Consider the following 26,912-nt stretch of genomic DNA (forward strand, 5'->3'; position numbering starts at 1 on the left):
CTTTTCATTCGGTTTATTGTAGCAGAGAACCGGGAACTGCCAGGTATAGAGCTATTGACATTTTCTAGATAAGTGCTTCAATCTATTTATAAATCTTTTTCAGTAATTGTGTGCATTATACACCTCGGTCTCCTCTGACAGTAAATATGAATAGGGAGGTGAAAATAGTCACCTTCTGTTCCAGTTTTATGTAAACACAGCCTGAGCTGTTAGCCAAGTCCTGCTCGGCACCAAGCACCGGCGCGGCTGTAGTGATAGTAACAGACGCAACGTCCTTGACTCTGTTCTGCAAAGTATGGGATCTATACAGGAAGTCATGGAGCTAACAGTGCGAGGGGTAGAGGCTGCTGGACCATTCATGCAGAGGCACCACTAAGGCCCATATGCAATTCACTTTTTCACCTGAGTTATCTCCAAGGTGATATTTTTAAATTTGTCGATAAAATGCTTTTTAACCAGTTCACCCCCAAGGGTTTTTATCCTAACGGACCAGAGCAATTTTCAGTTGTCAGCGCTCCTCCCTTTTATTCCCTAATAACTTTATTACTACTTATCACAAGAAAATGATCTATACCTCGTTTTTTTCGCCACCAATTAGGCTTTCTGTGGATAGTACATTTTGCTAAGAATTTTTTTATTCTAAATGCATTTTAATGAGAAAAACAGAAAAAAAATAAAAAAAATCATTATTTCTCAGTGTTCAGCCTTTATAGTTTTAAAATTAAACATTCTCCTGTGGATAAAACAAACACGTTTTATTTGCCCAGTGGTCCCGATAATTAAACCGTTTAGATTATGTCCCTACCACAATGTATGGCGACAGTATATTATTTTGAAATATAAGTGGTTATTTTTCTGTTTGTTCTGGCCATAATTACAAGCCCCTATGTAATAAATTAAAATTAATTTTCCCCCATAAAATATAGAATAAAAAAAGCTGAGTCCCTAAGGCAACTATTTATTTATTTTTTTAAGCTGATTTTTTTTTTTACAAGTGTTTTTTTTGGGGGGGAGGGTTGGAAGTGTAATTTTATTAATGATGTGTATATACTTGAAAATGTATGTATTTTGTAGATGTAATATACTTTTTGGCCACAAGATGGCGCTAGTGAACACTCATAGGACGTGTTCACTTTTTTTTTTTTTTTTTTTACACACTTTATTAAACTGTTACATTTCCTGTTTATGTGAATGGACGTAGCCGCTGTTCGCGGTCACGTCCATTCACTCCAGGCACTGCGATTGGGTAGAGGACTGTTCGGTCCTCTTCCCCAATCACCCAGCACGGGATCCCGACGGTAATGGCGGCGGTAGCGGCGGACACACGGCGGTAGCAGCGGCGGGAATGCGCGACGTATTAAAACGTCATGTTGCTGTTAATAGCGGTAAGCATGACGTTTTAATACGTTAGGATGGCGGTAAATGGTTAAGCCATCAGAAAGCAAGAAAATACTCACAATAATTTTGATATTACTTTTTCATTTACATTTCGGTACTTTTTTCATTGAAAAGTACTGGAAAGTTATTTTAAATAGAAGGTGAAAAATTATCTCCTAGGTGAAAACTCAGGTGAAAAAGTGAATTGCATATGGGCCTAAGTCCTTTACATTGACCTAATGCTGGCCAAGCCCCTATATAGATTTTAATGTACATTTTTGTAAAGCAAACCTGTAGCGAACAAAAACTTATGATATAATGAATTGTATGTGTAGTACAGCTAAAAAATAAAACATTAGTAGCAAAGACGAGTCTGGTATTGTTTTCCAATACAGAAAGACTTAAAGGGAACCTAAACTGAGAAGAATATGGATTTTTCCTTTTAAAATAATACCAGTTGCCTGGCTCTCCTGCTGATCCTGTGTCTCTAATACTTTCAGCCAAAGCCCCTCAACAAGCATGCAGATCAGGTGCTCTGACTGAAGTCAGACTGGATTAGCTGCATGCTTGTTTCAGGGGTGTGATTCAGCCACTACTGCAGCTAAAGAGATCAGCAGGACTGCCAGGCAACTGGTATTGTTTAAACGGAAACATCCATATCCCTCTCAGTTTAGGTTCCCTTCAACCACTTCACATCCAGACCTTGTTTTCCTCTTATGGACCAGAGCAGTTTTGACATTTTAGCTATGTCCCTATTCAGTCAGCAATAACTTTATCACACATGCGCTCAAGAATGTGACATTCACATGTGTACACACGCGTGTCTAAGCGCAAGAGAGCTGTGACCCAGGAGTTGAAAAAGTCACGGGCAGCCACCTTGGGGCTTGGACTACTTATAATAATAATATAAAATAATAATCTGAACATTTGTATAGCGCTTTTCTCCTGTCGGACTCAAAGCGCTCAAGAGCTGCAGCCACTGGGACGCGCTCAAGAGGCCACCCTGCAGTGTTAGGGAGTCTTGCCTTGAACTCCTAACTGAATAGATACTTGACGTAGCCATGATTTGAACCCTGGTCTCCCATGTCAAGGGCAGAGCCCTTAACCAGTACACTTTCCAGCCACCACCTCCACCTATGCTCCCCACTACTGTCTGTTTTTGCACTCTGTACACACTATGGAAGATGTCGGTGCTATATGTATATATATAAAATTGCGGGGGGTAGGGGTGTTGTGCAAAACTTGGTAGGCAGATCCCTTACTACCTGGGATGATATGTTCTGGGGGTCTCATGTGCCCCCTGCACGCCTGGGCAGAGCCAATCACTTTTCACCCATTCACGTCAAAGGAAAAAATGTGAAAGGCTGCCATTTTCACAGAAATAAAGCCAGAGTCCCCAAACTTGGCACAGTTGGTCACTTGGTGACCAAACTGAAAAATTCAGGGAAAGTGGGCCATTTTCAATGGGGAAATGTAAACTGCAGCTATTTTTAAATATCTGTTCAATCCAAGAATTGCAATCATTTTTTTCTGACTGATTGTAACATTTTACAAATATGACCAATGTACCACACACCTGTGTTCAATTTTTCCCCAATTATGATAAAAATGATTGGAAACTCTGAGAAAATTGCTAGGGTGTGTATATTAATAAATTGACAATCTAACACACACCATACAATCTTTAGAAAAATTCAAGAAAAATTTCCAGCATTCTGGAGTGATAAATAAAATAAAAAACAGGAAATCCGTTCGGATTTTTCAGTCGAATGAAAAAAAGCTTTCGATTTATTTTTTTTTGGGAAGATCCAATCATATTAATCGAATTTCTGTAAAATCGGATCATTTTATTGTATCGTGTGTGGCCACCTGTTAATGTCAGAAGCCTCAAACCTGGTACAGTCGGTCATTGGGTGACTGAGTAAATTCATAACAGAGCCACAAACAGCCAATCAGATTGGTTTCATTTCTGTGGGAAAATGTAAATGATTGATGCAGAGGAACCCAAAAGCTCACACACTGTGTGTTAAGGTTAGAAAAGTTGGGCAGAGCCAACAATAGCCAGATACATACCCGGCAACGCCAGGTCTCCGCTAGAATAAATAAATATCAATAATAAAACCGATTTGTGTATTCACCTCCTTGTGGCTTACCAAGGCAGGTGTAGGGACCACAGTCTGCCACTAGGTGGCAATGTTGCTGCACTCTACAGATTACACACAGTTTCCCTCTAAAACTGCTCTATCCATTCTATGGAATTCCTAGATACCATGGAAATGCGATTCCACGAAAACACAAGCGAGAACACGGTGTACGCCGCGGATGGAAATAGCTGCATTTTTCTGTAGAAAAAGAAATAGAAACTTTCCTATGTTCTTGGTTTACAGCAGAGCAGAGGGCTGCAGGTCCCTGAATGAGGTGTGTGAACTCAGCAAACACACAGCAGAGTGATTTATCACCAGAGCTTGGGAAGCACGGACAGCTCTCACCCTTTATCTCTATCATTAGGACAAATATAATGACCGGTAAACTGACACTATTGTGAAGTTGAGTCCATGGTGGCGCTGACACAATCTGACCCCCCTGGGGAACTGCAGAGAGCGGTCGCCTCCTAATGATGCAAGAGAGACATGCATCTCCGCATCCAGGATGTCTTGGGAAAACCAACAGTAATTGGCCGATAATGTTCTGCACGACCAATCAGATTTTCCTGGGGGACATTCCAGTGACGTGCTGGGGATACCCACCTCCATCTAATGGCTACTGATTGAAAAGGCAGGATTGGTTGACTATTAAAGCGGACCTCCGCTGTAAATTCCAAAGTGAAAAAGGGCAAGAATGACACTATAACTGTTCCCCCTCTTTTTTTTTTTAACTAAATGCAGAAACAGCTGACTACTAAAGTGGTATAAAACTCAGCATTTCCTCTTTGTTCTATAAGATTATTTACAGCATAAAATCTACTACCACTGAAACATTTAGCAGAGCAGCATTCAAACAGTTAAACACAGTACTTTGTTGTTCAGTGGGCAGCTCCTAAAGCTTCTAGCTCCATCAGAAGAGGTGATAACATTATCTTTCGTTTACATTGCTTTGTTTGCTACAATTAGTATACAGCCAGCAAAATGTTGACACTGAACTGTACACATTGTAGAACCAGGGAGGGAGAGCTGGGAAGTGATCACCGGATACATTGTAATATATAAATACAGCAGCTATGCAGGCAAATGCAATGGCAGCTTTCAGAGCAGATAAACTGTACTTTGGGAATTTGTCATTTACAAACAGACAATATTACTTGTGCACAAAAGCAAATATGATAACTGTATATGTAATAAATCATTTATTAAATGCTTTGTCAGAGTTTTATCCCACTTTAAAGAGGAACTCCAGTGAAAATAATGCAATAAAAAAGTGCTTTATTTTTACAATAATTATGTATAAATGATTTAGTCAGTGTTTGCTCATTGTAAAATCTTTAGTCTCCCCGATTTACATTCTGACATTTATTACATGGTGACATTTTTACTGTGGGCAGGTTATGTAGCTGCTGCTAGCTGTTTTGGCTGTTAGAGACAGCTGTAAGCAGCTAATTCCTGTCTGTGAACCTTGTTACATTGTAACAAACTGCCAAAAGTACCGCGGTCCTCAGAGCTTCTTGTGGGAGGGGTTTCAGCACAAAATCAGTCATACAGCGCCCCCTGATGGTCTGTTTGTGAAAAGCAATACATTTCTCATGTAAAAGGGGGTGTCAGCTACTGATTGGGATAAAGTTCAATTCTTGGTTGGAGTTTCTCTTTAAGCAGCAGGGTTGCATTGTGATAGCTCTGGAATGTGACATACTGTGGCTGGCACTGCACTACTTCTCTCTTCACCTCTCCTCTCTGAGATAGGCTGGCTCAGTGGCACAGGTAGAAGCAGAGTACCTCTCAGCCCACACTATGAGGCTCCTCCCACCCACAGATGACATAATCTTTTATTATTTAAACCCATATTTTGCAAAGGTAGAAAACTACCAGAAAGGGGGAGTGGCTAACCAACAAAACCTGGATTTATGGCACAACTGGGCAGTTTTTACAGCTGTTATAATGTCTGCTGCCTGTGCCGATGCATGGGTTTTATTTTAACACCAGAGATCCGCTTCAATTGATGTCTGTATGCCTATTATAGCCTGAGCACAGAATTACATTGATGAGCGTATTTCAGCAATATGTTGCAGTGTGCGATATGCAGGGACATCACATTGTGCATAGGCAATGTCCACCTGCATTGCAAAGCAACAAGACTGTATGCCTGGGCCTTAAAGTGGATCCAAATTAAAAATACAAGATTTCAGAAATAAAATCTATTTTCTAAATTATAATAATAAATAGCAGCCTTTTTTCAGCTGCATGATGACAAATATGAAATATTTTACATTTATTTGAGAAACCCCTCCCTTCCTTTCAAATTGCTGGGATTTTTCCGGCAAACTGGTGGAGTAGATGGTGTCCAGCAATGGAGGAATTGCTAATGGCTGCCCCCAGTATAATCCTAGCTATGAAAAGAGAATGGTGAAAAGCATGCACTGAAATGATCATAGGTTTGAAGAAGTGTTTATATCTTTGTATGTGTCAGAGTGGTGCAACTAAATATTTTTAATTAAAAAAAATGTTTGGTTTGGGTCCGCTTTAAGGCAGCATACGATTTACATACTAGAGCTAACCAACATATAGCAAAGTTGCAGTAGTATCAATGTTTAAAATCCTTCATTTTAAAGAGGCCCTGTAGTGACATATAGTAGAATGCGGTAGATTTTTCAGGATACCCACTGTTGAGATGTTGAGATAATTTTTCTAGTTTCAGCCTCAGAAACACTCAGTAATTTATGAAGTGCCAACATATTCCGTGGCACTGTACAAAGTAGGAAAACAAACATAATGATACAGACAATGATATACACCAAATATGGACACTGGTACAAAATACAGAACTGGTGGTTACAATTACAGATGTAAAATGATGAATAAAATGTATAACGGAGTGCAAGGTATGAAATGAATAACAAATTCCAAGACACAAAAGGGGAGAAAGCTCTGCCCTTGCGAGCTTACAATATAAAGCAGTGATGGCGAACCTTGGCACTCCAGCTGGGGTGGAACTAAAAGTACCATGAGGCATTGCAATACTCTGACAGCTCTAAGCATAACTCGGGGAGGCAGAGGCATGATGGGATTTGTAGTTTTGTCACAGCTGGAGTGCCAAGGTTAGCCATCACTGGTCTAAAGGAATGGGGGGAAACAAGAGGAGACCCCCAGTAGCCCCACCCTCCCAGTGATGCTTAGCCTAGGCTGTTTATCTATGTGGAATTCTCCACCCAGAGCATTCTGACAGACTAGGCATACTTTGTACTGGCTTCAGAACTCTCAGTAACAAACATTCCACAAAGCTGTACCTGACAGGGCTAAAAATGTTGGGACCAGTGATACATTTCAGCATGTTAATCAGGGCGAGGAAAGGTTTTACAATGGGCAAGCAATGACTAAATAATAATTTATAAATAAATATTATAAAAAAGCAATTTTATTCATTACGTTAGTTTCAATTTTTGCAAAAAACACAAACTCTTGTAAATGCAGAATTTGCCATAACTACTTCCTTTAGTAAGATATTCCACAATTTAACCACTCTCGGGCCTGGAACCCACTACAAATCGCTATCACTAATCGCAATCGCTAGCGATTTGTATGAGCGTTTTGTAAGCGATTTCATGAGCGTTTTCTGGCGTTTTTGGTAGCAATTTTCAAAAGTGTAAGCGTTTTGCCAGCGATTGTGTAGCGATTAGCGTTTTTAACTCTGATTGGTCCTTTCAATTAATTAAACATTTTTACAGTGTGCAGTAATGTAAAAACACTTGCAAAATCGCTCTGTGTAGGTTTTGACGAGCGATTACGCCAGCGTTTATATACTTTACATTGCAGAAACGCTAAAAATGCTGCATGTCCTGCGTTTGCGATTTTGGTCATCGCAATCGCTCCAGTGGAATTTTTCCCATCCATGAACATTAGCTGAGCGTTTACGGAAATCGCTAGCATTTCGACTCGCTCCCTAAACGCTCACAAAATCGCTCTAGTGGGTTCCAGTCCTCACTGAAGAACCCCTTTCTACACAGGTGGTAACTAAAATCTCCTTTCTCCCATACGCAGATGATGAGCTCTCCTTGCCTGCAGGATGTGGGATGTCTGCAGAAGAACGTACCAGTACTATGAAAATATATGATGAGCAGCAACAAAATAGCACTTTGTATGGGGCCTATTTATAAAGAACTTCATAAAAAAGTCGTCCTCCACTTTTAAAATCTGATTGCCGTTTATTATTATTATTATTTTGGATTTATATAGTGCCAGCATCTTCCTTGATGCTTATTTATAACTCCACATTTATAACATGGAGATAAGATTTTATATACGGTACTGGCGCAGACTGGATTCATAGTTTTAAAGGGGAACTTCAGCCTAAACAAACATACTGTCATTAAGTTACATTAGTTATGTTAATTAAAATAGATAGGTAATATAATCTCTTACCCACCCTGTTTTAAAAGAACAGGCAAATCTTTGTGACTTCATGGGGGCAGCCATCTTTTTGGTTGAAAGGAGGTGACAAGGAGCAGGAGACACAGTTCCTACTGTCCTGTGTCCTGATCACCCCTCCCAGCTAGGCACGCTAGGCTTCAAATGTCAAGTTTAAAAAAAAAAATGCACCAAAACAGCAGAAGGAGAACAACAACATCAGAAATCCCATCATGCGTTGCATCAGGGGAAAAAATGCCCGGGCAGTTTTCTTCTGTGCAGCTAAAAATGAGGCTTGGGTAAGAAAAACAAAGTTCTGATGCTATGAAACAGTTAAAGAAGCACCAAGCCTTTTCAGTGCTGCTGAGCAGATTTTTAGTCTGGAGGTTCACTTTAAGTATGGCTGTTCTTACTTCCCCCGCTGTGGCACAAAACGCGCTACCACTGCATGCATTTTTCTGGACAGCTGAGATTTTGCCACTCGCAAGTATGAATAACTTCCACAGCGCACTGGCTGCAAGTTTTTTTTCCTGCAGGTGAATAAAAAAAATTATGTGAACCAGACCATTGATTAACTTGTGCTGTAACGAACCCGAGGTGTGAGACCTATGGAAGCTGCCATATTTATTTCCTTTTAAACAATACCAGTTGCCTGGCATCCTGCTGATCTCTATGGCTGCAGTAGTGTCTGAATCACACACCTGAAACAAGCATGCTCTCACCTTGCTGGGTCTCCCAGTTCGAATCCCAGCCAGGGCACTATCTGCATGGAGTTTGTATATTCCATCCCATGTCTGTGAGGGTTTCCTCCAAGCACTCTGATTTCCTCCCACAACCCCCCCCCCCCCCCCCAAAAAAAAAAAAAATACAGATAATTGGCTTCCCCTTATATTGGGCCATAGACTACAATGGACCTATCACTGTTGATTAGATTGTGAGCTCCTCTGAGGGACAGTCAGTGACATGAATATGCACTATGTAAAGCGCTATATAAATACTAAATAATAAAAAACAGTGATTGCAGCAAATACCTACATTGTTGCCTATGGTGCCCAACTTTTAAAGTGGCAAATGTTTATGTTGATCTATAAAGTGGTGAACTAACCAATCTCCGCTTTCTAAATATGGCGATCGCAGATTTCAGCTGAACTTGTCAAGCAGAGAAGTGCCCATATCTCAAGGATTAACTTTTTTGGGTAGATAATCCCCTTTAATGATTCAGAAAGTGTAACAGGCAGATGTTTGGCTCAGCAGGGTGGCAGCAGCGGCATCTACAGCATCCATCTGTTCAGATTTTGAGGTGCTCACATCCACTCCAGAGCCCTGGCACTTGCTGCTTCTATGATCTAATGACTGTAGGATTTCCTCTTTTCTCTGAATCTCCATATCAGAGGCAGGCTGAGCTGATCTGGGACTCTTCAAGGCTGTTTTTGCTCTCAGAAGCAATCCTCCCCTCCCTGGGATCAGCACTCCCCTCTTTGCTGCTGTTCCCTGCATTTTGGAATATATAATTATAACACATAACGTGCCCTGCCATGCCCCAGTGCCCTGCTGTCACTCAGTGCCCCCCTCTCTTAGCGCTGGCCCCGCCCCCCGCCCCGGAGCTTATATACTCAGGAACTGGCCGACAGTGAGCGGCAGCAGCAGGTGTCTCTCGCACAGCCATGAGGTTGGGACCCCCGGATCAGGGCGCAGCCGGGCACCATGGACAGCAGCACCAGCGCTGCCGCCGCCTGTGACAACTCCAGCATGTGGGACCCCAACATCTCCAGCGGGCTGCAGCAGGAGAGGAGCCGGGGCAACCTGAGCCTGCCTGGGGGGTGCGGAGGAGGGGGGTCGGTGTCGGTGGCTTACTCCCTGGCCATGATGATCACCGGGCTGGTGGGCAATGCCCTGGCCATGAGCCTCATCTACAAGTCCTACCGGAGGAAGGAGAGTAAGAGGAAGCACTCGTTCCTGCTGTGCATCGGCAGCCTGGCACTAACTGACTTCACCGGGCAGCTGCTCACCAGTCCCATCGTCATCTCCGTCTACCTGGCCGGGCGGCAGTGGGCCAGGGTGGACCCCTCGGGGCACCTGTGCGCCTTCTTCGGGCTCTGCATGACCATGTTCGGGCTGTGCCCCCTCTTCATCGCCAGCGCTATGGCTATCGAGAGGACCCTGGCCATCAGGACCCCCCACTGGTACTCCAGCAACATGAGGACCCGGGCCACGGGGACTGTCCTGCTCTGCATCTGGGCGGCGGTGTTGGCCTTCGCCCTCTTACCCCTGGTGGGGCTGGGGCGCTACACGTTGCAGTGGCCGGGCACTTGGTGCTTTATCAGCACGGACGACGTGGCGTTCGCGGCTACCTTCGCCACGCTGGGGCTGCTCTCGCTGGCGATCACCTTCGGCTGCAACCTGGCGACCATCGTAGCGCTGGTGAGTCGCTGCAGGAGCCGCAGCGCCGCCTCGCAGGTCAGCAAGCACTGGGAGAGGATCACGATGGAGACTCTGTTCCAGCTGATGGGGATCATGTGCGTGCTGTTTGCCTGCTGGTCGCCTCTGCTGGTAGGTACAGCCCGCCTCTCTTTACACCTGCTCTCTGCTCTTCTGCGGACGACAAGTCGCAGCGTTCCCACTCCCCTAACTTCTCATCCTACTGAAAGTTTAGAAAGTTTCTCTTTCTGTGTCACTCATGATTGTCATCACACCTCTCTAATCAGGAATCCCACGCCCCTTATTTTAAGTGGAAATCACAGAAATAGCGCTGTTCTTGCTTTCCATGTGGCCAAGGCTAACGTGAATCAGCCTGTTAGAATTCGATCTCACGCCATAATATCCTAATATTTGGTTGTAGAAATTGTTGTCTCATAAGAGTGGGCAGCAGCACGGTGGTGTAGTGGTTAGCGCTCTTGCCTTGCAGCGCTGGGTCTCCAGTTCGAATCCCAGCCAGGTCAACATCTGCAAGGAGTTTGTATGTTCTCCCCCTATGTGTGTGTTTCCTCCAGGCACTCCGGTTTCCTCTCACATCCCAAAAACATACAGATAAGTTAATTGGCTTCCTCCTAAATTGGCCCTAGACTATGAACCATGCACTACATGATACATACATAGACATATGACTATGGTAGGGACTAGATTGTGAGCTCCTTTGAGGGACAGTTAGTGACAAGACTATATATACTCTGTACAGCGCTGCGGAAGATGTTGGCACTATATTAATAATAAATAAAGAGGATGTCTTATAAGAGGAGAGTAAGCACCCATACAACAATGCCTATAACCACATATTAGGATATTATGGTGAGATAGAATTCAGCATTATTAGGAGTGCTTTCTTTCCTTATTCCCTGGAAGTGACCAGTCCTCAGTGTCTGCTTGCTTATTTCAGAACTCAGAATAAGATGAGCAAATAATTGTTGGGGGGAGGGGGGTCAGTGGAAACTTACAGTCTGAAACTGCTGCATGTGCACTTCAAAGCGGACCTGAACTCAGAACTTCCTCTCTGCTCTAAAAAGATAAGCAACAGCATAATAACCTTTGAAGACAAACATTTCTTTGTTACAGCTGATACAAATCCTGCAATAAATCAGCAGTGTGTCTACTTCCTGCTTTCGTGGAAGCAGACATAGGGTTAACATCCTGTGTTTATAAATTACCTGCTCTGCCGAGGCAGCCAGCTAACACAAATGAGAGATCAAAAACGGTTGCGATTTGTCACAGATGAGGGGGGATTAGACAGGTTAAGCTATGTTTTCCTTCATTCCTGTACAAGAGTTCAGATTCAGGTCCACTTCAAGGGGGGAGGGGGGGGGGAGGAGAAGTCTGAAACTGCTGCATGTGCTCTTTAAATTTCCCAAAGTTCAGGTACGTTAGTTCTTGAGTGTTTCCGCAGATAGATGAATATATGAATCTGCAGCACATTGAGGGTGCCTATAACATCCATGTTTTATTACATCCAGAAGAGCAGTGTCACTCTTTCTATTTCTGGAGATGCTGTAGTTTTGGAATGACACACTTGGGCAATCTGGATGGGGAGGGAAATTAGGTGCCACACTGTCAGGAGGGACAATCAATAAAATGCAAATACCAAGTTCATGCAGGATTATGTAAATTTTGCATGAAAAAATATGCAGGTCCTACCAAGGGCAGCACAGTGGTGTAGTGGTTAGCACACTCACCTTGCAGCGCTGGGTCCCTGCTTCAATTCCCGGCCAGGGCACTATCTGTATGGGGTTTGTATGTTCTCCCTGTGCCTGCGTGAGTTTCCTCTGTGCACTCCGGTTTCCTCTCACATCCCCAAAAACCCACAGATAAGTTAATTGGCTTCCCCTCTCTAAATTTGCCTGAGACTGCGATAAATACACGATACATAGACATAGGACTGTGGTAGGAATTAGATTGTGAGCCCCTCTGAGAGACAGTTACATGACAAGACGATATACTCTGTGCAGCGCTGCGGAGGATGCTGGTGCTATATAAATACTACATAATAATAATTAAAAAACTATAATAAATTGATTGGTTCTCTTTCAGGGCAGGAACACACTAGACAGAATTGCATATGCATTTTCTATAGCACATAGTGGGAAACACATATGTGATTCTGCCTAGTGTGTTCCTACCCCCAATCCGCTTATGTTTGCATACAAAATGTTCATAATCCTGCATGAACTGGGAAATATTTGCATCTGGTTGATCATCCCTAACTGCCAGCATTTCATTAGAAGTAGTGATCCATCATTAAAGCGCCATGCTTGTATATAAGGACTGGGAGGGATACGCATCCAAAACATGGACAAGTCATTCAAGCATCTTATACACACGTGGCCAACTGCACGATATCAGAACAGTCAGTTGGGCGGAATAGTTGCACGTGTGTAGGAGGCAGTACTGACCATGTCATGGGGGGATCTAGAGAGACACACTCTATAGGTTTTCGGATTAGGAAAAGTCATTTTGGATAAGGGAAATCTAAAGTGAACATGTAGTATGAGGGCTCGTTTCCACTATTGCGGTGCAGAATCGCCTGGATTCCACCGCTGATGAAATCGCATGCGTATGCGATTCCGCATGCGTTTTTTGCCGCGAATTCGCATGCGAATTCGCATAGGTGAGGGTATATGCGATTTTAACCATGTCACTGCCTGTGTGAATTAACATTGGTACCTATGCGAATTCGCATGCGAATTCGCGGCAAAAAACGCGCATGCGATTTCCCTATTAAATACATTGTGTGCGATTCGCCTGCATTCCACACGCAGGCGAATTCTGAGGGCTCTGCCGTGCAGAAAAATCCTGCACAGAAAAACGCACAGCAAAACTGACAAGTGGAAACAGGCCCATCCACTTGTATTGACTGTGCGAATCTGCATGCAGGAAACGCATGCAGATTCGCGATAGTGGAAACGGGCCCTGAGTCACACAGGCTGAGATGCTTCTAATAGCCAATTTAAGAGGTAGAATATGGTAATTAGATCAGTTTATTGCCGGAAAGGAGGTGAAGAGAGGTGTGATAGAACGTTTCAGTCCTCAGATGCAGCACTATAGCTTTCCACGTGGATGATCTGAAATCCCGAAGCTTCTTATGCTGGGCATACACGGCACTTTCTTTCCTTATCAATCGAGCCGCTGATGGGCTCGATTGATAATATCCGACAGGTCCGATGACAATGTCTGATAAGGAGCGCCGGTGGGGATGCGCCGGCATCAAGCCAGCGGCTCGATCTGCGCATAATTGCATCCAGAAACGTGCCGTGTATGCCCGACATTACTGATCATGAATTATCTTCATTGTATTCTCAAGTTACCATCCACATGTTGCTCAGCACAGGTCCGACCTCCTGCCTATACCTGATTCCTGCCTGGATGGAATAAGTCAGAGGAGGGCCCCTTTACATCAGAGGAATAAGTCAGAGGAGGGCCCCTTTACATCAGAGGAATAAGTCAGAGGAGGGTCCCTTTACATCAGAGGAATAAGTCAGAGGAGGGCCCCTTTACATCAGAGGAATAAGTCAGAGGAGGGCCCCTTTTCATCAAAGGAATAAGTCAGAGGAGGGCCCCTTTACATCAGAGGAATAAGTCAGAGGAGGGCCCCTTTACATCAAAGGAATAAGTCAGAGGAGGGCCCCTTTACATCAGAGGAATAAGTCAGAGGAGGGCCCCTTTACATCAAAGGAATAAGTCAGAGGAGGGCCCCTTTAGATCAGCATCTAAGTGTTTTCATCTGTTAAAAAATAATTATTTTACTGCTTATTTCATTCAATTCTGATAAAGCCCCAAAGGATGTAGAGCGTTGCTTTGTAAAATGCAGTAAACAGTGGGGAGGGGGGAAAGGGGAAATCCTGAAAGACTGGAGAAGACAGAGGATCCTTATACTGTAGATAGCAGCTTTCCTGAAGTTATGTCATTTTAAGCCACAAAAAATGAAAACTATAGCTCTATACTGATGGTGATAACTATAGCTCTATACTGGTGGTAAGAACTATAGCTCCATACTGATGGTGAGAACTATAGCTCCATACTGATGGTGAGAACTATAGCTCCATACTGATGGTGAGAACTATAGCTCCATACTGATGGTGAGAACTATAGCTCCATACTGATGGTGAGAACTATAGCTCTATACTGGTGGTAAGAACTATAGCTCTATACTGGTGGTAAGAACTATAGCTCCATACTGATGATAAGAACTATAGCTCCATACTGATGGTGAGAACTATAGCTCCATACTGGTGGTGAGAACTATAGCTCCATACTGATGGTGAGAACTATAGCTCCATACTGATGGTGAGAACTATAGCTCCATACTGATGGTGAGAACTATAGCTCTATACTGATGGTGAGAACTATAGCTCCATACTGATGATAAGAACTATAGCTCCATACTGGTGGTGAGAACTATAGCTCCATACTGATGGTGAGAACTATAGCTCCATACTGATGGTGAGAACTATAGCTCCATACTGATGATAAGAACTATAGCTCCATACTGGTGGTAAGAACTATAGCTCCATACTGATGATAAGAACTATAGCTCCATACTGATGGTGAGAACTATAGCTCCATACTGGTGGTGAGAACTATAGCTCCATACTGATGGGGAGAACTATAGCTCCATACTGATGATAAGAACTATAGCTCCATACTGGTGGTAAGAACTATAGCTCCATACTGATGATGAGAACTATAGCTCCATACTGATGGTGAGAACTATAGCTCCATACTGATGGTGAGAACTATAGCTCCATACTGATGGTGAGAACTATAGCTCCATACTGATGGTGAGAACTATAGCTCCATACTGGTGGTAAGAACTATAGCTCCATACTGATGGTGAGAACTATAGCGCCATACTGGTGGTGAGAACTATAGCTCCATACTGATGGTGAGAACTATAGCTCCATACTGATGGTGAGAACTATAGCTCCATACTGATGGTAAGAACTATAGCTCCATACTGGTGGTAAGAACTATAGCTCCATACTGATGGTGAGAACTATAACTCTATACTGGTGGTGAGAACTATAGCTCCATACTGGTGGTGAGAACTATAGCTCCATACTGGTGGTGAGAACTATAGCTCCATACTGATGGTGAGAACTATAGCTCCATACTGGTGGTGAGAACTATAGCTCCATACTGGTGGTGAGAACTATAGCTCCATACTGATGGTGAGAACTATAGCTCCATACTGATGGTGAGAACTATAGCTCCATACTGGTGGTGAGAACTATAGCTCCATACTGGTGGTAAGAACTATAGCTCCATACTGGTGGTGAGAACTATAGCTCCATACTGATGGTGAGAACTATAGCTCCATACTGGTGGTGAGACCTATAGCTCCATACTGATGATAAGAACTATAGCTCCATACTGGTGGTGAGAACTATAGCTCCATACTGATGGTGAGAACTATAGCTCCATACTGATGGTGAGAACTATAGCTCCATACTGATGATAAGAACTATAACTCCATACTGATGGTGAGAACTATAGCTCCATACTGATGGTGAGAACTATAGCTCCATACTGATGATAAGAACTATAGCTCCATGCTGATAGTGAGAACTATAGCTCCATACTGGTGGTGAGAACTATAGCTCCATACTGATGGTGAGAACTATAGCTCCATACTGGTGGTGAGAACTATAGCTCCATACTGATGATAAGAACTAAAGCTCCATACTGATGGTGAGAACTATAGCTCCATACTGATGATAAGAACTATAGCTCCATGCTGATAGTGAGAACTATAGCTCCATACTGGTGGTGAGAACTATAGCTCCATACTGATGGTGAGAACTATAGCTCCATACTGGTGGTGAGAACTATAGCTCCATACTGATGATAAGAAAAGCTCCATACTGATGGTGAGAACTATAGCTCCATACTGATGGTGAGAACTATAGCTCCATACTGGTGGTGAGAACTATAGCTCCATACTGATGGTGAGAACTATAGCTCCATACTGATGGTGAGAACTATAGCTCCATACTGGTGGTGAGAACTATAGCTCCATACTGGTGGTGAGAACTATAGCTCCATACTGATGGTGAGAACTATAGCTCCATACTGATGGTGAGAACTATAGCTCCATACTGATGGTGAGAACTATAGCTCCATACTGATGGTGAGAACTATAGCTCCATACTGATGGTGAGAACTATAGCTCCATACCGATGATGAGAACTATAGCTCCATACCGATGGTGAGAACTATAGCTCCATACCGATGGTGAGAACTATAGCTCCATACCGATGGTGAGAACTATAGCTCCATACCGATGGTGAGAACTATAGCTCCATACCGGTGGTGAGAACTATAGCTCCATACTGATGGTGAGAACTATAGCTCCATACTGATGGTGAGAACTATAGCTCCATACTGATGGTGAGAACTATAGCTCCATACTGATGGTGAGAACTATAGCTCCATACTGATGGGGAGAACTATAGCTCCATAATGCTGGTGAGAACTATAGCTCCATACTGATGGTGAGAACTATAGCTCCATAATGCTGCTGAGAACTATAGCTCCATACTGATGCTGAGAACTATAGCTCCATACTGATGCTGAGAACTATAGCTCCATACCGATGGTGAGAACTATAGCTCCATACCGATGGTGAGAACTATAGCTCCATACCGATGGTGAGAACTATAGCTCCATACTGGTGGTGAGAACTATAGCTCCATACTGATGGTGAGAACTATAGCTCCATACTGATGGTGAGAACTATAGCTCCATACTGATGGTGAGAACTATAGCTCCATACTGATGGTGAGAACTATAGCTCCATACTGGTGGTGAGACCTATAGCTCCATACTGGTGGTAAGAACTATAACTCCATAAAGCTGGTGAGAACTATAGCTCCATACTGATGGTGAGACCTATAGCTCCATACTGGTGGTAAGAACTATAGCTCCATAATGCTGGTGAGAACTATAGCTCCATACTGGTGGTAAGAACTATAGCTCCATACTGATGGTGAGAACTATAACTCCATACTGGTGGTGAGACCTATAGCTCCATACTGATGATAAGAACTATAGCTCCATACTGATGGTGAGAACTATAGCTCCATACTGATGGTGAGAACTATAGCTCCATACTGATGGTGAGAACTATAGCTCCATACTGATGGTGAGAACTATAGCTCCATACTGATGGTGAGAACTATAGCTCCATACTGATGGTGAGAACTATAGCTCCATACTGATGGTGAGAACTATAGCTCCATACTGATGGTGAGAACTATAGCTCCATACTGATGGGGAGAACTATAGCTCCATACTGATGGGGAGAACTATAGCTCCATACTGATGGGGAGAACTATAGCTCCATACTGATGGTGAGAACTATAGCTCTATACTGATGGTGAGAACTATAGCTCCATACTGATGGTGAGAACTATAGCTCCATACCGATGGTGAGAACTATAGCTCCATACCGATGGTGAGAACTATAGCTCCATACTGGTGGTGAGAACTATATCTCTAATAATAATAATAATCTCTAGTAATAAGATTGTCACATCCTACATATCCCATCTGTGATGAGGATTGTGTACGTAAACTGAGCAACTATCTAACGCAGACATTTTAAGGGAATAGCTGGCAGTTACATTTACTCATGCGGGTGGGGGGGGGGGGGGGGGGTGACGGGGTGTCCCTGGGGACGTCCCTCAAAAGCTGTTGTTGTCCATTGGAGCTCAGTGGTTCAGATCACTTCCCATTTCCTGTATTTTTATAGCATTAGCATATCTGGCAGCACTTTGCAGGCTGTGTAGAACTACTCACATCCAGGGCCGGTTCTCTCATGAAGCAAGGTGAAACAATTGCATCATGGGCAGTGATTACAGAGGCAGCATGTTTGTACTGTGTTCACCGACTGTGTCACTGACTCGCAGCCAGCCAGCGTGTTATTGTGTTGAGCTGCAGCACGTCGTGTCTCAAGTTGTTGCATGTGCTCCCTCGCTGACTGAGAACATTCAATGAAGCAGAGTAAATTTTAGGGTGCTGTGCGATCATTCCAAATCGGGAAAGGGGGGGACATCCCCATAAGTTTGCCTCAGGCAGAAAAAAGTCTAGAACTGGCCCAGCTCACATCAGTTTCTGCCTCTTCTGAGGATATCACAGTGTAACGCCCCCATCACACTCCAGATCCTGTTTAACTTCTCCCACCAGCGTGTTACTGGATTGTGGGAGGAAGCGCAGCACCCAAAGACACCGCGCAGAGACACGGAGACAGTATACAATCTCTGTGCAGCTACGAGTGTATCTGCAATGCAGGTTGGTGGGCAGGAGTGTTACCCACTGAGCTATGGTTGCGAATGCCACAATATCATTTATAGTATAATCAGGGGACCTGAACCATCTCACATCTCTTCAGCTTCCACTAACAGGTTTTTTGATTCCGTATTCGCTGTAAAAATGTTGGATTACAAGTTCCAGCCAGGCTGAGTCAGATTTCGCTGCCTCTTTATAAACCTACAAAATAATAACTCAACAAGTTCCCGGTCTCCCTGCTGTAGGGCTGCATAATATCACACAAGCCAGCTAAACATGCTGACAAAGCAGACCTGAACTCAGAGCTTCCTCTCTGCTCTATAAGATAAGCAGCAGCATACTAACCTTTAAAGAAAAACATTTATTTGCTACAGCTGATACAAGTCCTGCAATAAATCTGCAGGTTGTCTACTTCCTGCTTTCATGGAAGCAGACATGGGGCCAAATGCAATTCACTTTTTCACCTGAGTTTTCTCCTACAAGAAACATTTTCATCTTCCATTTAAAATAACAATTTAGCACTTTGCAATGGAAAAAGTATCAAAAAGTACTGTCAAAATTATTTTGAGCATTTTTGTTGCTTGCTGATGGTTTAAAAGTCATTTTATTGACAAGTTTCAAAATATCACCTAGGAGAAAAGTCAGGTGAAGAATTGAATTGCATATGGGCCATAGAGTTAACATCCTGTGTTTACAAATTAGCTGTTCTGCGGAGGGAGCCAGCTGACACGGCGGAGGGATCAAATTACAGTTGTGATTAGTCACAGATGAGGAGGGATTAGACAAGCTAAACTCTCTATATACATACAGGGTGCATTTCTCTGTGTTTTCCTTCTGTCCTGTGCAAGAGTTCAGATGGGGAGTTGCATTTCGTTTCCAGTGATAGAGGGAATGGAACTGATCTGGAAAGTGAAGCATGTGATCAGCGCGTTGCGCCACATACAGTGAAGCATACAGTCAATAAAATTATGCTTCACTGGCACTGCAGGCGATCGGCAAACACTGAAAAAGTGCTGCATGTGGGCCCTGGGCCTGACCCCTTATATGTATGCCATATTTGTACCAGGAAGACAAAACCAGAAATCCCTGGCCTGAGGGTCACTGTCCAGTGAAGCATGCAAAGATTTGGGTCTCCACCTGGACTTCTTTAAGCAAGCTGCTAATGTATTGTGCAAACATCACAGCATAAGGCTACATGCACAGTACATTAGCATCTCGCTGCAAGAAGCCCAGGTGGAGTCCCAGGTCTGTGCTGTGGTTGGGAGTGAACCTCAGTGACAACAGCTGAGATTTGTAGGGAGCTTTGCTGCTGGGCTCCTGGGAATTGTCCAGCGCTGGTATAATCTATAGCCTAGGTTCTCAACATGTGGTACGTGTACCCCAGGGGGTAGTTCTGATGGTTCCAGGGGGTACTCAGGCGTGATATACTTAACCAAGAACAACAAATTTATAGTTTAAGAAAATTATAAATCTTATTTAAACAACACCAGATTTGTATTTTAGCTAATTAAAAGCAATAGTAAATGCTTGGAAATGGTTTAGGAACCAAGTATCATGTGCTAGGATTAAATATATATTTGTCAAGGGGTAGTGGGGTACCTGTGATAATGTTTACTATGCAGGGGGTACTTGGTGAGTACAGGGTTTTAATAGGGGTACATAGAAATAAAATGTTGAGAAACACTGATCTATGGCCTGGTGCACACCAAAAACCGCTAGCAGATCCACAAAATGCTAGCAGATTTTGAAACACTTTTTCTTCTTTTTCTGTAGCGTTTCAGCTAGCATTTTGCGGTTTTGGGAAGCATTTTTGGTGTAGTAGATTTCAGATATTGTTACAGTAAACCTGTTACTGAACAGCTACTGTAACAAAAACGCCTGGAAAACCGCTCTGAAGTGCAGTTTTTTTCAGAACGGTTTGCGTTTTTCCTATACTTAACATTGAGGCAGAAACGCCTCCGCAATCCAAAATCTGCAGCAGCCCGGGAGTATGCGTTTCAGCAAAACGCCTCCCGCTCTGGTGTGAACCAGCCCATTGAAATACATTGACCAAGCGGATCCGCACCCGCAAGCGGATCGCAAACCGCAGCAGAACCGCTCTGGTGTGCACTAGGCCTATAGCTAGCTTTGGGAGCATCAGAGGTGGTGTGTCTGCCAGCCATAGTTCCTGCTTCTCTTCCCTCCACCTAGACGTTTTGGAGCATCTGCTATATTATCTAATATAATTACCAGCAGGAGAGACAGAGGTTGGGAGACTCCCTCATCAGGGCCATTAGAGGTAAGCAGAACTGGAGACTGCAGCAGATAGAGGAGCCAGTTCATGGTTTAACCCTTATGGCTAGGTCCACACTTGTCAGTTCAGGATCGGGTCCGTTTGAAACGGATCCTTTTTGGGTACTTTTCCATTAGCCGGGCGCATCCACTAGATGGCGTTAATTACTATTCCCCCTCCAGGCCGCCATGGATAGTAGGGAAGGGCCATTCATGTTTTGAACACGGATCCCGCTGAACGCAGACAAATCCATTTTTAATTTGAGTGAAAAGGGCTGCTATCTTTAAAGGGAACCTAAACTGAGAGGGATATAGATGTTTCCTTTTAAACAATACTAGTTGCCTGGCAGTCCTGCTGACCTCTTTGGCTGCAGTAGTGGCTGAATCACACACCTGAAACAAGCATGCAGCTAATCTACTTCCTGCTTTCCCGGAAACAGACACAGGGTTAACATCCTGTGCTTTCAAATTAGCTGCCCTGCTGTAGCAGCCAGCTGACACAGCTGCGAGATCAAATTACAACTTGTGATTAGTCACAGATAAGGGGGAATTAGACAGGCTAAACTCTCTAAATACACACAGGGTGCATTTCTTCTGTTTTCCTTCTGCCTTGTGCAAGAGTTCAGGTCCACTTTCACTAATGACAACTCAGAAATGGAGACATTAGCAGTCAGTGGGATAACCCCATAATAATCTGTGGGGAAGCCTGTTCTTCTGCTGGTCCGTGTCCTCTCTCCATCTGGGTAATATTGCAAGGCAGAGGCTTGGGGGAGGTGGGGGGGGCAGCAGGTGCTGACAAAGCAGTGCAGGTGATGTCTCGGGGAGACGGGTGAGTGGGGAAATCAATGCTCTCAGCCATCGCTTGGGCAAAGCAATCTACCAGTATAACTTACCTGGGGCTTTTTGCATCCTACAAAAAAGACTTGCAGAGAGTATCTTCAAAAAACAGTATCAAAATTTATTGTTATATCTTGAACACCTCCTACAACAACCCCTTATCCCCCCTAAAAACACGGCCGTGTTTCAATTGGTCAGCTGACTCCACACACTTCCATCCATACCACTCATATTATTGCACAGATTGATACGATGTCAGAGCACCGAATGCTACAATCTCAAGGTGCTAATTGCAGTGCTAATTGTAGGCAGTAGGGGAGTGTTGTCCCGTCACAATTTGAACAGGTTTCCAGCTGAGAACGATCACATAGTTCACATAAGATAAACGTAACTTGTAGTGTCTAGCGATTGATCGATTTCAACTCACATATGTGTGGCAAAAACAGTCACTGTACTGGTCATCCAATTATGAAGCACTCAACGTTCAGATATAAGCAGTCTTGTAACTTTAATGGTGCTAGTCTCGATTGGACACACCAATATTTCAATGGCCACACACAATGATCAATGAGGGAAAGACCCAGCTTGTTTAGATGATAGCACTTATTCGCAGCTGATGTACACCAGAGACTTCCAAGACTACATTAAGCATGCCATGCAAAGCGGATACATGCAAGCAGATTGCGACATTGCCCTGCGGGCTCTCACCACCGTTGCTCAGGCTGTCTCCGTCTGCCTCATTTTCCCGCTGGCTAGCAAAGTTCTAAGTGCCGCTATGTGCTAAGTCCTTCAGCCGGAGCACTCCTCTGCCGCCCCTCAGAAGCGTGTCAATGTGCGCCGCTGGTCGGCGTTCCGGTCAGCTGATCGTGATGGCCGTGTCACGTGACTAGTTTCGCTCGGCTCACTCCAAGCTTTCTCAAACGTCAGATGGGATTGGCTCTTGCCTCTTTCAATAAATAGTCACATGATTGGTGAAGCTCCAATAAAAATAAAGTCCTGATTTACCCAGCAACAAGTGATGTTGTTCATCAGCCAATCACCGCATCCCCACGCTATTCAGTTACACAGCAACCAAAAACGTATCCATAGCACTATTATATAGGCTGCAACACACTTGTAACACCTCCATACTCACACAGGCAGTGGACCCAGCAGACATCTAAACATAACACGGTTATGTTACAAAGGACTCATTAGCAACGCACACTCCGTGGGCCTGACCCATAACAATCGCCTAAAGCCCACAGGAGTGCACATCCCACACATAGGCAGCAAGTCCATTCATCATTCTTGGACACCCATACGTACCCCCATATCCACCAAAGGGTGACAGGCCTCCCAATGCAAGCCAGGGACTGCCGGGCCCTACATTACAAAACCACAGCAGCCCTGAATCACAAGGGCCACCAAACACCTCACCTCTCAATCAGGGAGAAAAGGAACCAAGGACATATCACTATTCAGCCCCCTTGGTGACAGAGTATGTAATCTAAAGATCCACCTAATTTCCATCTGTTTTAGTATCTTCTCATAGTCACCTCCTCTAGAGGATAATTTCATTTTGTAAAATCCTTTAAATCTCATTTTCTCAGGATTACTATTATGAAACTTCAAAAAGTGTTCCACAAGTGGAGAACCAATCGTTGCATTTTTCACATTGCTAACGTGTTCTTGAATGCGAGACTTCAAAATTCGTGTCGTCTCTCCCACATACTTTAATCCACAGGGGCACATAATCATGTACAGAACATATTTACTGTTACAATTTATGAACGATCTTATACTGTATTCATGTCTCGAATCAGCATCAGAGAATACAGTACTCCTTTCTACTAAATGGCAAACACTGCAATCGGAACATGGGAACATCCCCCCCGGGCGTCTCGACTCACCCAACCACATTGTTGTGGGCGGGGTCTTTTTTGGCTGATAGTCAGAGCGGACCAATTGGTCACGCAAGTTGGGGGCCCTCCTAGCCGTCATCTTAGGATAATCCCCCACAATCCTAGCTATCATAGGGTCAAGCTGAAGCAGGTGCCAATGCCGAGAAAGGATACCTCTCAACTGGTTCCAATGGGTTCCAAATTTGGTAATAAGTCGGATTGAGTTGTCTTTTTTCACAAGACTTTTCTCTTTCCGTTTAATCAATGATTCTCTTGTCATAGATTGTGCTCGCATTTTAGCCTCCTGTAACACTTCATCATCATACCCCCTTTGTCGGAACCTTGCTGTCATTGCCTCAGCCTCATTCAAAAAATCATTCTCCCGCGAGCAGTTCCTGCGAATCCGCAGAAACTGCCCCACGGGAATACCCCGAATTTGCGTCCGGGGGTGAAAGCTAGAGGCATGTAGCAACATATTACCGGCTGTTGGTTTTCTATATGTACAAGTGGAGATACCTTCGTCATCTTTCCTGATTAGCAGATCCAAAAAACTGATTTCCTTATTGTCAACCACATGAGTAAGTACAATATTGCGATCATTCATATTAAGATGGTCAAGGAATACCGCCAAATCCGCTCTTGTGCCTCGCCAGACCAGGAAGACGTCGTCAATAAAACGAATCCAACAGGCGGCGTGTGCCCCAAAGGCCACATTGCTGTACACCTCGCTCCGCTCCCAAAAGCCGAGGTGCAGACAAGCATAGGCCGGGGCACACGCCGCCCCCATCGACGTCCCCCTGATCTGGCGATAAAAGTCCCCACCAAATCTGAAACAATTTCTCGTTAGCACAATCTCAAGCAGCTCCAGTATAAATTGTTTCCTTTCGCTCTGCATCTGCTCAACCTCTGTGAGGAAAAACTCCACTGCCGCCATGCCAATATAATGTGGTATGGACGTATACAGGGCCTCAACATCAATACCCACCAACAGATCATCCGAAAGAACCTGGAAGCCCTCTAGGAGAGTAAGTACCTCACCTGTATCCCTAGCGAAGGAGGGGAGTCCCTCCACAAGTGGCTTGAACACCTGGTCCAAGAACCTGCACACCTTTTCGAGGGGTCCCTCCACACGATGGGTCTGCCAGGTGGATGATCAAGTTTTTTATGTATCTTTGGGATTAGATATAAAATGGGTATACGATATGAGGTTACCTTCATATACGTCCATTCACTTGAACTGATGATGCCTGCCGAGTATGCCACATCAAGTTTATGATTCAGAAGTCTCACTATGTCAGGGAATGGATTGCCTTTTAACTTCACATAGACCTCCGGGTCACCCAATTGTCTCTGGGCCTCTTCCATGTACAGGTTTTCACCCCACAACACTAGGTTGCCCCCTTTGTCACTTGGTCTCAATACTACCTTTTCCATCTCTTTCAAATCAAGTAGGGCATGCTGTTCATCATCTGTGAGATTGCTTCTGCTCTGTGCCTGCCAATTTATTGTTCTCAAATCTTGTTCCACAGCACCACAGAATGCCCGTATGTAAGGATTAATCGAGAGTGAGGGGAAGTATTTAGATTTCTTTTTAACCTTCGTAAACTTAATACACTGATCTCCTTCTTGTAGTCCAAAGAACGAGAAGATGATGGGCATCTACTGCATAAAAACCCTTTATTGTGGTGGGTAGACACAGTGGTTACAGCAGTGGGGGGAAAACAAAGATGTCTGACAGCTGTTTCGCAGAGATAGACCCCGCTTCCTCAGAGACAAACAAGTACAATGACATACAATCTTTTAAATGGTGGCCATCTCACTCACCTCCGCCCAGTAGCCGGCTTGGAACGCACGCCGCGCTGATTTTTGGCAACGCCCCTTCCCTATACGCAACGTCACATCCAGTGAATGCCTCTAGCCTATTGGCGAGCCGCGAGTCTCCCCGCCTACCAAAACACTCTTACGCGGCGTGCGACAGGGGGAGCGGCCGTTCAGCGGGCGTGCGTGTATCTAGTAGCCATAGCAACCCCAGGACGCTGCCAATTCCGTTTGTATACGAAAAACCGCCCTCTTCCCACGCGAGTCATCATTGCAGGTCTCCCCGCTTACGTGACCCTGCTGGGACATTTTCATTGGGCAGCATAGCGTACACCAGGATAGGCAGTATAGGTTGTCATGGTGATCATCTGGCCTTTCTTATGCATGCCTACAATACAAAAGTATGGGTGGTATATCCACTTATACACTTCATAAATTCACGATATATACTTTAAGTGTAAGCAACAAATTAAAAGAACAAAGAGAAAAAGAAAAAAGTTAAAAACTGAATGAACGCATAGTACAGCATTTTAAAGGGGAGATCTAACTCTCAATTATGTTTACTAAGAAAACAGTGTAGCTCGTTCCTATCGTTTAATCCCAGTGGGCCGCATGCATTTGTAATCGAGATAATTTTAGCCTCCTGTTGTAATAGCAGTTGTTCTCGATTACCGCCCCTATGGGGAATCCCTACAGTTAGGATACCTGCGAATTTTAAACAACTAATGTTACCATTGTGACATTCTCTCACGTGTCTTATCAACCTGCCGGCTCCTACTCCTGTTTTTACCGAGTTGCAATGCTCCTGAAAGCGGGTGCATATCATACGGGTTGTTTGGCCTATGTAAAAGCTGCCACATATGCAAACTACACAATATACTGCAAAACAACTCCGACAGTGTATAAATTCCTTGATTTTCAAAGTTTGACCACCCAGTTGAATACTTCGCCCTGCTTTATACTCATTACAATGATTACAGTTGCCACATTTGAAACCTCCTGTAGGAATACATTTCTGTAACCAATTAGGTTCTGTTCTCGTCCTGAATTCACTACTGGTTCTCCTTCTTGTGTCTCATGTGTATAGTTATCATCTAGAAGAGACTCAAGATCAGCTAGAGCCTGTCTATCTCTCACTGTGTCAGGTGCTGGTAAAGAACTGGGGGGAACTTCAGGGGGGTGTCCAGATCCATCAACAGAATCCTTCGCCCACATTGCTTTCAGTACCACTTTACGTAGAAACAGGCGGAGGTCTTTATAGACCTCAAAATGATCACCTACTGCTGTAGGGCAAAAAGTTAACCCTCTATTCAGCAGCGTCATATGCGATGGTTTCAATTCAAAGTCAGACAAATTGATTATATTGGCCCCTCCCCCATTTTCTCCCTCCATATCATCACCC

The 26,912-nt window shown here is 44.0% G+C and overlaps 1 protein-coding gene across 1 annotated transcript in view; it reads left to right on the forward strand.

Moving 5' to 3' along the window:
* The first annotated feature begins 9,556 nt into the window (after positions 1-9,556).
* PTGER3 (prostaglandin E receptor 3) overlaps positions 9,557-26,912 on the forward strand; it is a 66,704-nt gene continuing 49,348 nt past the window's right edge. Inside the window, exon 1 of the mRNA XM_068239229.1 lies at positions 9,557-10,478. Within this exon, the coding sequence (XP_068095330.1) occupies positions 9,633-10,478 (846 nt within the window). The 5' untranslated portion in view covers positions 9,557-9,632. The remainder of the gene's footprint in view (positions 10,479-26,912) is intronic.

This window comes from Hyperolius riggenbachi, chromosome 6, assembly GCF_040937935.1.
Source record: "Hyperolius riggenbachi isolate aHypRig1 chromosome 6, aHypRig1.pri, whole genome shotgun sequence".
Taxonomy (NCBI): domain Eukaryota; kingdom Metazoa; phylum Chordata; class Amphibia; order Anura; family Hyperoliidae; genus Hyperolius; species Hyperolius riggenbachi.